Source organism: Staurois parvus, unplaced genomic scaffold (genome assembly GCF_062004578.1).
Source record: "Staurois parvus isolate SC_StPar_1 unplaced genomic scaffold, SC_StPar_1.0 ptg000317l, whole genome shotgun sequence".
Taxonomy (NCBI): domain Eukaryota; kingdom Metazoa; phylum Chordata; class Amphibia; order Anura; family Ranidae; genus Staurois; species Staurois parvus.
In genome coordinates this window covers 103,684-119,549 of record NW_028318113.1, presented here as the reverse complement: position 1 = coordinate 119,549, position 15,866 = coordinate 103,684, and the positions used below count along the sequence as shown (strand labels likewise).

Genomic DNA, 15,866 nt, shown 5'->3' with positions numbered 1-15,866 from the left:
AAATTGCATGAAGCATGTCACTGGAAAAGGAGCAATAGTTTCTTTATGGGTGAAAAATGCACATAGGGCAGCCCATTCAAGTGAATGCGCTGCCCTATGCAAGACGCAAAATACTGTGAAAATCATGCTGTCAGAATTGCATTTTGGAGGTTCTTGTTCCCTCTATGCGATAATGTGAATGGGGCCTTAGACTAACTCTAGTATCTTGTGGAATCATTCCCAAAACGTTCTGTCTCCCCTCCCCCTTGTGGCTATTACAATCTGTAGCTCCATTCATTTTCATTGCAATCCCACCCCTCCAGACTACATTACTCCTAATTCTTTTCAGCACACCATCCAGGAGGGAGGAGATGGGAGCAGACATACATGCTGTCCTCTGTGTCCCTTATACAGCAGTAGGAGCAAAAGAGAGCGGGCACCAGAGCTCAACCTGCTCTTCAACAACACAGTTGTGGGGAGAGATGGGGGGACATAACCCGCCCTGTCACTACCAAGAATAGCTGCTCTGTACAGAAGTGGCACACCCAGTGCAGAGAGTAGCGCTCAGCTATGCAAATGAGCACGGGGTGATTAGGGTGTGCCAAGGCGCATCCAGCACTTCCTGTGCGCATGCCTATGGTGTGTACCTAGCTTTACACCATTGTCCTTATGTATTAAAGAGCTAGGTCACCTTATATAAATTTTCAGTACAAAGGTCTGCTCCAGCCATTGTCAGATCAATAAGCAACAAAGGTCAAGACAGCTTAGGTCACATAATTTGCCAGTTAATCAGGAATATTATGGGTATTCCAGATTACTAGAGACTGTAGAATTTCTCCTATTTCTCCTAATATCAGTTTTGATAGAATTAGACACACCCTGTCTGGTAGACTTGAAGTGAAATAATGGAATAAACAAGATCTGACACTAAAGCATTTTCTTAGCATAAGGTGCACAATTTTGCAAAGCTCAATAAAATTGAATATCATAGAAGTCATACTTTATTTCCAAGGTAAGAAGATGGCGCCTCCCAGTAATAGATGGAGTGAAATATCTTCCTGGCCTCAGAGTTATTGATGCTTATTTGATGAGGACCATCAAACAGGTCTTGTTGTGGGTAAATTCTCTCAGATCCATGCAAGTCACTGACATGCCAACCATGGATATCAGACATCTGCGCCAAAAAAAATGATTGAACATTGAATATTATAACTGTAATAGCTTGTCCAACAGTTGTAAAGCCTACCTCCAGCCAATGTTTGCAGCTTTAGATACAGTGAAGATAGGTTAGAACATCTGCTAAGTTTTTATTTTTTTATTTCTGTCTGCCTAATATGAAGATTTTCCTTAAAGTGGAACTTTAGCCAGAAAATTAAGTCCTTCTAGATCACTTCCGGCTAGCCCGTTTTGCAGGTATAGCTATGTAAAACATTAAAAATAAGTGCCTATCCTATTTAAAATCCGATAAAACATTGTCTCACCCTGCTCTGCACAGTTGCTTTCTATTTTTAGGCACTGTGCCAAAAATGTAGAGGCCAATCTGCTGACAGGATAAAAATTAAATTGCTGCTCAGGACCCCATTGGAAAAATTCTACTCACTTTCTGTCCAGACATCAGACAGAACTGGGAGAGTACGGTAAATTAAATTTCTCTAACGGGGACACATACAGTATTAAAACATTACAGATGTTCTCACCCTTCCAAAACTACCCAAACTAGAAAAGAAAACTCTGGTTGGACATTCACTCGAGAGAATGTGTTTCTGAATGTTCCTTATACATCCAAAAGAATATATAGAATAGAAAGGAGGTTCATTCCAAATATTGGTATACAACAACTAAATAGAGTATCAACATATGTTCTTTTCTTTGTACTGTATGAAATTTAAATCTTGTTTATTTCTGTAGATATCTTGTCAAGCTTTTTACTGTCCTAAAGAAGCTAAAAATTTGCAAAACACTTCGACTGATGCTTGAACTTGGATACAAATTTGCCACAAGACATTTTTTAAATGATATGCTAGAAGTGTAAAATGTTAATTCGAAACATTTCTGGGGCAGTTAGCAGAAATCCCATTTTCTGATACCTTATTTAGTTTCTGAGTACTGAAGAGGTTTTCCACCACATAGCTGACATTGGAGTCCACTTAACAATATTAGATTTTGTAACATTTGTCAGCATCTCTAAAAACTACAATATTTATAACAAAAATGTGTCTTTATAAGTCAATCTATAGCAATTAATAGACATCATTTTAAAATACCTGAGTGGTATGCCAAAAGAGTTCATCACAGACATCAGAAACACCAAAGCAGAAACATTCAGTGCAGCCCTCTGGATTCCTCTCTTGTAGATTGTAGAATCCAGACTTACATCTGTCACAGTTCTCTCCTTCCACATGTTCCTGAGAAACGGGAGAGACACACAGGACACATATCATAAACCATTGCTAACCATATATGCTATAATTCTTTCAGCTAGTTACATCCTATTTGGCTAAAAATTACATCCATCCTTACTGAATTACCAAAATAATCTTACATTCTGCATTGCCTGAGCATGGTTTGTGCATACATATGTAGATTATAGTGATCTGACCTCTGAGCTACTTTGTGTTTCTGTATTTGCAAAGCATGTGTCCTTTTAACCTCATATAGCCTGTCCTGTGTTGGCCTTTGGTATCCGATCTTCTTTGCTTCTATATTTAATTTTGTATTCTGCTGCCCCGGGTTGGTTGACTATGATTCTGCTTTAGGATTGGTTCTCTACCTGTCTGTACTGACAGTAAGTCATTCTCTAGGATCACATCCTGGAAACTGCTCTGTACCAAACCCAACCTCACTATCACGAGATATGATGAAAATCTGGCACTTCCAGAATCTGAACTTCAGTGAAAACCTTCTGCCACTTGTTATCATACCATTGTATCCCCTACTTGTCTGCTTAGACCATAAAACCATACCCCAGTCTTTGCTTATCAGCACAGATCCTAAACCTCTTCTCCAGAGCTGTCTCTCTGGATCCCAGGCTTCCATGGCCAGTTTCTGCTCTCCTCTGGGTTTCCACCATACTCCAGTCACCAACTCCCTTCACTCCAGGAATTCCAGAACCCGCACATGCAGTCAACAGTGTCTGCTGCCCATGACATTGAAGGAGCTTGCGTATAATTGACAGTATCAGAAAAGGATAACATTCAAATATAACTCCCGGCATCTGACAATCATTATTTTACCCATTAAGTTTGTGCCATATTTCAACTAGTTCCCTAATATGTCCTTATTTGGATGTGGTTCTGAGGATGATTACTGCAGCAAATCCTAACCTCCCAAACTCCTGGCAACATATCATGATTTAGCACAAAAATGTGTATTTAGAGTAAATTATACAGTTTACACTCACCTTACATATACATTGATCTGCACAAGGATCATCATTCACGCTTCCTATAAGGCTGCAGTTACAACGTATACAGTGAGGGTATCCTTTGTATCCAAAAGCACACTGATCACATTTTGTTCCGGTATAACCTTCCTTACAATGGCATTGACCCGGTAGAGCACCTTTAAAATACACAATATTGACAATGCTGCACAAAGCACTCCTGACAAATAAAAATGTCTAAAAATACAGATTTAAACATTTTAAAAGGTCTTGGAAAATGCTTCTTTAATAATGGCAGCCCATAGCAACTAATCGGATTTATATTTATATGAGTCTGATCACTTAAGGAAGGATTTCTGGTACTTTGCTGTGTTATAAAACATTGCCCTTTGGGTATTCTTATTGAATAAGCCTGTCAGTGCTGTTAATTGTACTTAGTCATATATTAGCACAGATACCATTATACAGATATTAAAAAAAACAAAAGAAAAACTGCATAACTTCAACAGCTTTAATCGGAATACTTGAAAACAGTTGCATTTAACAAAATATTGTCCCCCAAGAGTTTGGAAGGGTTAGAATGTTTGCCAATTCTTTATTCCTGCCTCCCATTTAGGATTTTTTTTACTTACAGTTTATTTGAAGGGTATTAGTCAGAACAGGAAAGACAGAGAACAATGGCAAGTAACCTGACTAGTTAATTCTATACTTGTGGTTGTAACAATATAATAATCATTCAGTTAGAAATACCATACCTTGCATAGCATGCTTGTCATCAACAACACAAACAGGACTAACAGAACCAAATGGATCACATTCACATGGATGGCATGGTGCTTCCTCATAGGGAGACACCTGAACAGAAAGAAAATAGTTAAGTATCATTCATTACCTTACCAGAACCATTCTTCATTAGTTGGGTCATTTGTACGCACCTTGTGAGGCCTGTAATAACCTTCTATACATGATTCACAGTTAATTCCAGCTGTAAATTGACTGCAATTGATACAAACTCCCCCTCCAATATACTGTTCATTAATATTCAAGCTCATGTTCCGATCCGCCACGGTTTGGTCATAATAACAATCTTCTGCTTTATTATGGCAATTACATTCTGAAAGAAAAATAATAAACAGTAAATCAATAGCAACATAAAAATGTCCCAAAGTAAACTGAGGTCTTAATAAATCCCCAGAGCTGTTTAAAGGAAAACTATAATTATTTTTAATGTCTTATAAATAAATAGGTTTTAAATTAAACTTTATTCTTATCAAATGATTGGGTACAAATATGGAATACCACCAAAACATGCTCTCAAAATGTCTTTGATTTAGAGAAAACTATATAGTGCTACTTAGACAATATATGGTGCCAAGTCCCATAGCTCACATTGTCTCCAGTTGTTCTCTCTGCTTTTGCCCATGTTTGGTGGACCTGCTCTTGCCTCTTGATAAGAATATACCAAACTTTACATAAACTGTTGAGCCATTTAATACTGAAAAATCCTTATGAAATACTATTAAATAAAAGGGCCAAGGGAATGTTTAAACATCAATTCAAATTAATGACCCATGTCCGACAGCCATGAACCAGATCAATGCAAAATCCTCAAAAACTAGAAGTTTACTTTTGGCAGAGGTCAAAACTCAGATCACTGATATCACGAGAAAAGAGAAGGTTATTATTATTATACAGAATTTATATAGTGCCAACAGTTTACGAAGTGCTTTACAACAGCAGACAGTACAGTTACAATACAATTCAATACAGGAGGAGTCAGAGGAGCCTGCTCATTAGAGCTTACAATCTAAAGGGACTGGTCAAGTGATACAAAAGGTAATAAATGGGGGGGATGAGTTGATGGAGAAATTGGAAATACAAGTGTTAGGTGGAGGTAGGATAGGCTTATTTGAAGAGAAGGCTTTTCAGGGAGGAAAAATAAGAACAATTTGGTTGATATTTTGAGACTAGGTTAGTGATGTAGCTGGGGGGCTGGGTTGTGGATGGCTTTGTAAGTAATTCTTAGTGTTTTGAATTTAGTTCATTGAGTGGCAGCCAATGAAGGGATCAGCAGAGAGGGTTAGCTGATAATGAATGGTTGGTAAGGTAGACAAGTCTGGCAGCAGCATTCATGATGGACTGAAGGGGGGATAGCCTATATAAAGGTAATTCAATGAAGAGGGGAGTTGCAGTACTCGAGGCAAGAAATGACCAGAGTGAAATAGAAGCTTTGTGGTGTCATTGGTTAGAAGGTGTGAATTTTGGATATGTTGCGGAGCTTGAGGAGGCAAGCTTTGGACAGTGATTGGATGTGGGGCCGAAAAGAAAGTTCGAATTCACTTCTTCCATTGGTCTGCGGTCCAGTTCTGATGCTCACATGCCCATTGTAGGCACTTTTTGCTTGTGGCTATGGGTCAGCATGGGCACCGTGACCAATCTCCGGCTATGTAGCCCTATTTCTTGAGATGCACTGTATGTTCTTAAATTTTTCTGTCAGAACCAGCATTAACATTTTCAGCAATTTGACAGTAGTTAGATTAGATGCAATATTATGATATATGAAATAGTAAAATAAACCCAGTTTGGCAGGCGGCAGCAGAGTATGTTGTTCTTGTATGACATACATTGCTATTGATCAGTGCAGTGTCATTCCCCAGGAGTGACACTAATTAGTATACCACTCATGCTATGCCAAAATTGCTTTATGAAGTATAGCATAGTTAAGGATGATTAAAATCTGATCAAGATGGCCAACATCTTGAAACAAATTTTCTACACCTGTCCTCACTGTTTTTTGGTTGGAATCCTTTAAGATGGCCACAGAGATGGAAAAATAAGTGAACAAGGCAGAGCAGGCTTTCACACAGTATGTACAATTAACAGCAGGTATTATTTCAGACAGTCCAGGCTGTGTTTTTGCCTTGTGCATGCTACTGAGTACTCAAAAACAGTAAATATAGAATATTTACAAGTAACATTTCACATCTACCAGCTTCCAAGGACAATGTGAAAATATACTCTTAATATTGTCTCTTCAATAATAACTAAAAATACTACAGTGATTGAAATTAAACTTGCAGTGCTGCTCTAAGCTGAGGCAGAGATCTCCCCACCGGTTGCAGTGAAGGGAGTAGGCATCAGTACACCATTCAGAGGTGTAAGACCATTTCCACAGAAGAAGAAAAGGCACTGCTCACCAATCCAGTGCATTAGTATGTAGATGAATGTGGCTCAACCAGTGCCACTCCAGCCATATCCCCCTAACATGTTTCACCCGGCTCACCTAATGCACTGGGTTGGTGAGTGGTACCTTTTCTTCTCTTTAAAAAATTTCATGTAGCTATGCTTTACTGCTCTGACTTTTTTTTTTTTAGACTTTTGTACTGGTTTTCAATGGAAGAACATACTAAGCCGTTATGACTTATAATATAATTTTCATTCACAAAGTTTGATAAATAACGTACGTTGGTATATAGAATCATGCGTCTTTGAACATTCACCAATGTCACAAAAAATGAGTAATCTCTGAACAGGTCAAAAGAAGTTTATTCTTCAATTTACATAAAGTAACAATATTAGTCAAAGGCTGTAGTGATATTTTAGGACCTAGATGATTACCTACCAGAAAGAAAAAGTAACTGAACAAAGTAAAAAATGCCCTGACAGAAGTTCACATATTCTCATTTCATACAGTGGAACTGAGATCCAACTTACTCTCACATTTATTGCCAACCGAAATGGTGCCAGGTCGCCATGGATTCTGATGGTAACCAGGGCAACACTCATTACAGCTCTCTCCGCAAGTGTTTCGTTCACACTGACACTGGAGTTTCTGTAGAAAGAGATAATATGAAGAAGCTTTTAAATATTAACCTAGAGTGACAAAGAATGTTATTTTAATGACTAAGACAAAATTATATGATTGAATTCAGCTGACCCAACTGAAAATGCAAGAGCTTCCTTTTGTCCTAGGAATAGAGAACTCTCAGCTTTCACTTACCTGGGTCACTTCATCCCAGGGACAGCTGCGAGCATGACCATAGCAAATGCACATCCCTCCAACTGATATGTCCTTGATGGAATAGTAATACTGCAAAGAGGTAATGATTGGGGTAAATACTTGATAACTTGCAGAACCATTAAAAACAATCAGATATTAAACAATTTCATATTTCGCATTCATGAATCCATAAACTGGACCAAAACCTAACATACGAACTGAAATTAAAATCTGAAAATTTACCCAAAAAAGAAATGTCTCTCTGTGAATGCATACTGATTTGGCCATGCGCACATAACACCAAATATGACAAAAATATAATTATATTGCAAATTTTACATACAGAGGATGAAGGTGGATACAGGAAGCTAAGCACTATGCCATTCCTATCATTACATAAGGCTGTAATCTCATCTCAGGATCAGGAAATGATGGGGTTAACACCATTGGGTGAAGCTTTGGGTTGGGAGTCATGGGGCAATACAAAGGCCTATACTCTCTTACTCAGACAAACTGCAAAATGTCAGCTTCCAATTACTTTCACTAAGCTGGTACTTTAGATTTTATGTATAATATACAGATACATATAATCCAAAAGATAAGGCAGCGCTTATGGGGTTTAAAAGGTGAATTCTCAGTGATAAGATTTATTTTGACACTTCGATGAGGCACAACCGTGTCCTTAGGAAGACAAGCTTGTACCTCCTCAAAATGTCAAAATAAACCTCTACAATGAGTTTTTACCTTATCAATAAATACAGTATATATACATACACTAACCAGCCACTTTATCAGGTACACCTGTTCAATTGCTTGGTAACACAAATTGCTAATCACATGGCAGAAACTCAATGCCTTTAGGCATCTGGACATGGTGAGGACGACTTGCTGAAGTTTAAACTGAGCATCAGAATGGGGAAGAAAGGGGATTTAAGTGACTTTGAACGTGGCATGATTGTTGGTGCCAGACTGGCTGGTCTGAGTATTTAAAAAACTGCTGATCTACTGGGATTTTCACACACAACCATCTCTAGGGTTTACAGAGAATGGTGCAAAAAACAGAAAACATCCAGTGAGTAGCAGTTGTGTGGACGCAAATGTCTTGTTGATGTCAGAGGTCAGAGGAGAATGGGCAGACTGTTTTGAGACAAGGCAACAGTAACTCATGTCAATCTGGACCAAAATCTCTGTAGAATGTTCCCAACACATTGTTTAATATATGCCACAAAGAATTATGGCAGTTCTGAAGGCAAATGGGGGTCCCGGTACTAGCAAGGTATACCTAATAAAGTGGCCGGTGAATATATACATGCTTGTGTCAGATATTGTAAATACATTGTGAATACATTTCAGTTCAAAAAAGAAAATAGATTGTTTCTTTTGCAACATTAGTAACCTTGACTGACAAGTCTACAATGTAACAACTGCATTAGATGTAACAAATTATTTCACAGCTTGTTGATGTAGCTGGATACCAGACCTGGTCTAGGAGACTGTTTAATGATCAGTAGACATGTTTATGTATAGTGTAAATAATTGCTTGGTAAATGTAAATTAAGATATCCTGATCCTCTTAGACTGGTTGTATCTCATGATTGTCTGTCTTTGCATTGTATTTATATGAATCAGTAATAAGGTTAATGAAGGCCCTTGGATTAGGCAGGAGGTACTATACATGGCTCATACTTGGATTTATGGTTTGAACTGCAGTTTATTACTTCAGATGTTCTATCAAATGCATCATGCTTCTAACATTAACAATATTTCTTGATTCTGAACACTTACTCTTCGTGTTACAATGGGATCCACATCCTTCAAATCCTTGTGGCTTAGAATCATTAGATCAGCATTCAGAGTTCTAATGCGCTGCAACCGAAGACGGATGTATCGTGCAGATGTAAAATCCAACAATTTTGGGGAGGGATCATCAGCACTTGGCCTTCCATTAATAAGTGAGGTGTGGATCTGTTTAATAAAAATAACAGTAGTGTAAAATGGTTTGCAGCATTGCAATGGTTACATTTCAATTATAACAAATGGTTAGGGGTACTTGCACATGGTACTGATGTTTGGACACCAGTATTCCTGGCCAAAGTGTCTTGTGTTTAGTTTATTTTGTGTGTATTTGCACGTATATGAGTTAACTCAATTCTAACTCTCAGAATGGAATTTTAATCTCTTCAATATAACATTTTATGTGTGTATGCACGTATTTGCGTGCATACATGCGTAAAATACTGACCAACAACTCAGATTCCTGTATTTTGTTTTACTTATCTATAGGCATCACATGTTTCTTCGCCTGTGCCACATTGAAAACAATTTAAATTAGTGCATTTAGGTCAGTGAAAAAAAATCCTGTATGCCTTAAAACTCTGAGATTTAAGGTAGCAGCATGCAAGAGGCTTAAGGCTTTTTGCACACAGGATTAAAGGATGCCACATTTTTTACTGATCTGGATATAGATGCATTGTTGTCTATGGTATCATGCACACAGCTGCGTAAAGATGAATAACTGATTGATAAGTACAGATACTGAAAAAAAAGAAAGAAAAAGAAAATTGTATGTATGAGTGCAGTAATTTATGCACTTACACGTGTTTATGCATGTATATGCGCGTATATTGCAATGCAGGCAATGAAGAAGAATTGTACGCTGATATACCCTTACGCACCTCTACACTCCTTTAGGCTCCATGCACACTAATAGGTTTTTGTAAGCTCCTAGAAGCTGCTATCAGCATTTGTTTTTCTGCTCCTAGAAGCTAAACAGTGTTATCCTATGTGTCCATGCACACTATTTTAGGCTAGTAGCGTTTTTCAAGCTTTAGCATTTAGAAGCAGCAAAAATTGTCTTTGTAGAGTTTTTGAGAGCATTTTTCCGGCGGAAAAAATGCTAAACGCTCCTAAATTCTGCTAAACCTCTACTTACAGCTTTATTCTAGCTTTTTTTTCTCTACATGCACTGTAAAAATGTTATTAAAATGTTCACACTCCTAAGAACTTCTAAATGCTTTAAAACACTACTAAAATGCTGAAAAAAACGCTCTTACCGGCGTTTCTTATCCAGCATTTTTTCCAACTTTTTTTTAGGCTTAAATAAATGCTAGTATGCATGGTTCCTTATGCTTTATTACGCAAGGTCCTTCGAGAACATTTTACTCAGGAAATTTTTGTCAACAAGATCCTTAGTATAAATATCAGTAAATTCTTACATCCATGTACAGCTGGCTTTACTGTGTTATAAATAGTTTCCAGGAAAATATTTTAATAAGAGAGCTTACATGCCAAGTACTGGTAGTATGTATACATATTCATACACTATAAATTAGTACCCTATAGATATGTCTATCAAGCAGTTTCATTCTCCACTCATTACTAGTAAATTAATTAGCAAATATGTACTTTTTCAGGAAAAGTGTAGGGAGAGTGTGTGCACAGTGCACTAAAAGACTATGATAACTTTTTTAAGGCAGCTTCAGATTGTGTTCTTCCATTGAGAATTGCTACCTTAAAGAGACTCTGAAGTCAAGGTTGATTAACTAAAGTTTAATAGGCTGCAATTTTGACCATAACATGATTGAGTTTAAAGAGGAACTCCAGTCATTTTTAAAAATATTAAAAGTCAGCAGCTACAATTACTGCAGCCTATGACTTTTAAGAAACAGATACTCACTAGTCCAGGAGTCCAGTGCTGTCTTCACCCAGGCAAATTCTTTGTTAGTCTTCGAATCCCTAGCACTGCCATTTTGATTGTGGGAGCCGGCTGTAACCCCCTGCTATTTCACAGCCTGCTGCCCCCCACGCATGCATGAGATTGCACTTTCAGACTGGTCCTGCAGTCTCCTGGGACATGAGAAGTGTCGCAGGAGATTGCGGGCAGACTGAACTTCAGTAATTCTTGCATAGGAGAGAAATGAGGAAGTGGGAGTAGGTCCTTGCCAGAAAAAAGATACCAACTACTGGCAAAAAAAACTTTAAAAAATGGTAGAGAAGGAGTGCGCGGCCGGCGGGAAAGACATGTCCCGCTGAGGCTCCGTCTCCCCGTCGGGTGACAGTGCCCTGAAGCAGTGGGTCCCGGCCCTCAATATACGAGGGGACCCGGTCCCCGTGGTAATCCTTCCAGGGTCCGATCCGCCCACGGTAAGTTGGAGAAATCCGACAGAGGACTCCGTCCCTGCAGCGAGCCGTCCATAGGCCCGCCCACCGCTACCCCCATTACACAGAGGCAGGGGAGAGAAGAGAGAGAGCAGGGGGGCTGAAATTTGAATAACAGCCCCCCCTTCAGTAAAAGCAGCACTATGGTCAAAGGGGCACCCCGGCACCAGGTCCCCCCATCCACCAAATCCATTAAGGAGGCCCTGGCAAAGGCCTGCACAAAGATGGCCACCGCCCCAGCACGTGGAAGCAAGCAGGCAGCAGGGGCATATGCAGCCCTGCAGGATCCGCAGCCCAGCCATCCCTGCACGTCTGAGGGTGAGTCTGACCCTGAACCAGATGTCCCTACACAAGCCCTGACGCCTGACCTTACACCCCCAGACCTGTTGTCACACTTTGAAAAAATGCTACACAAAGCTTTGAAGCAAACCTCTGACCGCATCACTGCCACGCTATCTAGGGAAATCCGTGAACTAGGACAGCGCACTGCAGACCTAGAACAGAGGGTGGATGGTCTTGACGCCTCACTTCAGATGCATACGGATGACCTTGATCTCCTGCGTGACGAAAACGCAACTTTATTGACACGACTAGAGGACTTTGAAAACCGAGCACGGCGCTCAAATCTATGTGTCCGGGGCCTTCCGGAAACGATCGTTGATGTAAAATCGGCAATAACAGCTCTGTTCCAAGAGCTTGCCCCAGCTATCCCAATCGATAGATTGGAATTGGATAGAGTTCACAGGGCGTTAGCACCATGACGCAATGACGGTCCGCCACGTGACATTATAGCCAAGCTTCACTTTTTCCGTACCAAAGAGCAACTTCTACAAGCTGCCTGTAATGCAGAATCTCTACAGTTCCAAGGTCATACCTACCAATTATTCCAGGATCTATGCCCCACAACCATCACCAAGCGCAGGGCTATGAAACCTCACCTACAAGTACTTCAACAACACGCAATACAATATAGGTGGAGTTTCCCTTTTGCAGTGCGATTCCGACACCAGTTCCGGGATTACACCTGCAAGACTCCTGAGGACCTTTTAGACACCCTGCGGACCCTGCAACTACATCCCCCAGCGACGCCTTCAGAGAGCGCCAAGCAGAGGTCCACATCCAGCTCACCACGGAAGTCCCTCCCCACGTGTGCAACTGAAGGTCAACTTCCACAAGAGAGGGCGTTTTTCGTCTCCGGGCCTACCCTCACAAGATACCATGGACTGAACTATGTCCCACGTTTATCCTTCTTTTTCCCCCCCTTATTTTTATCGCACACACCATGCGATATACTCTTTTGGTTATCACTACGGTTAACACCGTTAGTATTCTCTCTCCCTCTTCACGTTAAATCTTGGTTGCCCCACAACATGGGGATTGTTCTGCGCCCCCCCTCCTGGGTTCCATAATAGTTTACATCTGGGAGCCTAGGCTTTGACGGCATGCGATGCCATATCCCTGCACCCATGAGGTTTCACTAGCACTACTAGTGCCATCTGAGCCTGCGATTCCCTGATTTTATCGGATGTTTTTCTTTTTAATATACCTGTTTTTTCTGCCGGGACCTTGCCATCATTTGGTAATCGCATTGCAGTCATCCTTACGGTCCGCATACCTGCACACTCCACCTTAGCCCCTATGTTATTGGTTATTTAATAACACTTGGGCTACTATTGCTCTCTAGCCCACCCTGACTCAGGGTGTCCTTGGGAGCCCACCTTTTAGGCCTTAAATGGCTTCCTACACCCTTTCTTTCCTGTTACCTCTCTCCTACCGTACCCCTCTTCCCTCCCTCCAACATGACTCCATGACCTTGCTTAACATACTCCGCAACAATCTTATCCTCCGCAGTAATCGTCAGGCTCCACCCCGGGCGGTGGTGCCATGCTATCCAATCCACTATGCGCTTTCCCCATGGGCTCGTTAGTTGTCCTTACCCTGAATGTTCAGGGCCTCAATATCCCTCAGAAACGTAATAAGGCTTTCCGAACCTTTTCTACACTTAAAGCCCACGTAGTCTGTCTTCAGGAAACACACTTCACTTCCAACTCCACTCCTAAGTTTTTTGGTCCTCGATATCCTCAGGTCTACACAGCCTCTGCCACTGCCAAACGTAGGGGGGTACTGATTGCCTTCCATCGAACAACACCTTTCATGCCATGCACCAAAATCAAAGACCCAGAAGGTCGTTACCTCCTGTTAGTAGGGCAACTCCTTGACGTAGATGTCACCATTGTTGCATACTACGCCCCAAACCAAGACCCTTTACCATTCCTTTCACACATACTCTCGGTTATAGACCATCATAAACGCGGAACTTTAATTGTTAGCGGAGACTCTAACAATGTAATATATCCCTTTCTCGACAAATCTCCTCAACTATCTCCTATCCCTGCTTCTAAACAAACCTTCCAATCCATACTACAACGTTATTCTTTGATAGACTCATGGCGAGAACTTAACCCGACCAAACGCCAATACACCTTCTATTCTCACCCCCATCGGTCATTCTCTAGGATAGATCATATTTTTGTCACCACTGCCTCTTCCCCTCGGCTTTTGACCTCTGAAATAATTCCCATCCCCTGGTCTGACCATTGCGCCGTGTTCACATCTATGGCCTCGTTGGCCCCATGCCCCGCTGAATCCTTTTGGATCATTAATGATAACCTATTTGTAAACCCAGCTCACTGTCTAGAAATAGAAGCAGCCCTTAAAGACTACTTCTCTCTCAATCAATCACCTGATATTTCCCCTCTCCTGCTATGGGAAGCGCACAAGCCGGTATTGCGAGGGTTTTGCATTAGCAAAGCATCTTTCTTAAATAAAACCAAAAGGCAACAACATCTTCTACTGGAGCAAACCTATGATCGTTCTCATCAAGCCTTCCAGGCGGCTCCTATTCCTGCCAATCGTGAAACCCTGGAGCGATCTAGATTGGCCCTAGATCTCTTTCTCACAGACCAAGCGGAACTCTCACTTCGTAGATCTAGGCACAAATACTATACTAGGGCAAATAAACCCAACACATTCCTGGCTCTTTCACTTCGCAGGCTCGACCAGCTCACTAAACCTATCAGGATACGCACCTCCTCTGGCAACCTCACTAGTAACCCGGAACACATCCTACGGACGTTCCATAAACACTTGTCACAACTTTACTCCTCTTCCACACCTTTCGACCCCACACAAGCTGATACCCTTTTAACTTCTATTTCTTTCCTGAAACTCTCAGAGTGCCAGTTAGCGGCACTTGAGCGACCCATCTCCCAAGCTGAAACCTTAGACGCTATTAAAAGTCTAAAGCTACGTAAATGCCCAGGGCCAGATGGCTTCTCAGCCACTTACTATAAAAAAAATTTCTCTTCTCCTTACACCTATCCTCACTAATGCTTTTAACGCTTTACTATCTGGCCAAACCTTCAATCATGAAACAGTGCAAGCGAACATTTCAATGATCCCAAAGCCGAATTCTGATGACACGCAGTGGTCCAACTATAGGCCAATCTCTCTCCCTAACATTGACATCAAACTGCTAGCAAAAGTCCTTTCTTCACGTCTTAACCTGTATATTGGCTCTTTAATTCATAATGACCAAGTGGGCTTTATCCCAACTAGACAAGCGGGAGATAACATCAGACGTGCATCCCTTTTGGCAAACTTAGCAAGATCCCGTAATATTCCCGCATATTTCCTGTCCCTAGATATCCGGAAAGCATTTGATACAGTCTCATGGCCATACCTCGATTATATTTTGCATCGGCGGGGTTTTGGCCCACATTTCTTAACCTGGATCTTCTTGCTGTATCGAGAGCCTTCGGCCAGAATTAGGTATCTGGGGCACAGGTCAGCTCAGTTCCTGATTTCCAGAGGCACGAGACAGGGCTGCCCTCTGTCCCCCTTGCTCTTTGCTCTGGCTATAGAGCCCCTAGCCCTCTTAATTAGAGCTAACCCAGATGTCAGGGGACTCGAGATAGGGGGCACATACCATAAGTTATGTCTCTTTGCGGATGACGTCTTGCTCTTTCTCACGTCTCCGTTGACTTCTTCTCCCTCCCTACTCCGGCTTCTCGAGGCGTTTGGCGCGCTTTCTGGTCTAATAATAAACCCGAATAAATCTACAGCACTCAACATTTCTCTCCCCCCTAAAGAGTTGACGCATCTGAAACAGATTTTACCATTCCCTTGGTCACAGTGTCATATCCCTTTCTTGGGAATCAAACTGACCCCTAAGTTATCAGACCTTTACGCAGCTAACTATCTTCCGATGCTAAACCATCTCTCTGCCCTTCTGTCCAAATGGTCTTCCCTCCCCCTCGCATGGCTAGGCAGAATAGCAGTTATCGA

At 41.1% G+C, this 15,866-nt stretch overlaps 1 protein-coding gene across 1 annotated transcript in view; it reads right to left on the bottom strand.

Moving 5' to 3' along the window:
- Positions 1 to 15,866, bottom strand: part of LAMA1 (laminin subunit alpha 1) — a 250,596-nt gene that overhangs the window by 154,622 nt on the left and 80,108 nt on the right. Inside the window, exons 5-12 of the mRNA XM_089683630.1 lie at positions 9,147 to 9,326; positions 7,362 to 7,451; positions 7,076 to 7,193; positions 4,297 to 4,475; positions 4,117 to 4,216; positions 3,380 to 3,540; positions 2,244 to 2,384; positions 980 to 1,153 (exon numbers count right to left, since the gene is read on the bottom strand). Coding sequence (XP_089539756.1) covers positions 980 to 1,153; positions 2,244 to 2,384; positions 3,380 to 3,540; positions 4,117 to 4,216; positions 4,297 to 4,475; positions 7,076 to 7,193; positions 7,362 to 7,451; positions 9,147 to 9,326 — 1,143 coding nt within the window. The remainder of the gene's footprint in view (positions 1 to 979; positions 1,154 to 2,243; positions 2,385 to 3,379; positions 3,541 to 4,116; positions 4,217 to 4,296; positions 4,476 to 7,075; positions 7,194 to 7,361; positions 7,452 to 9,146; positions 9,327 to 15,866) is intronic.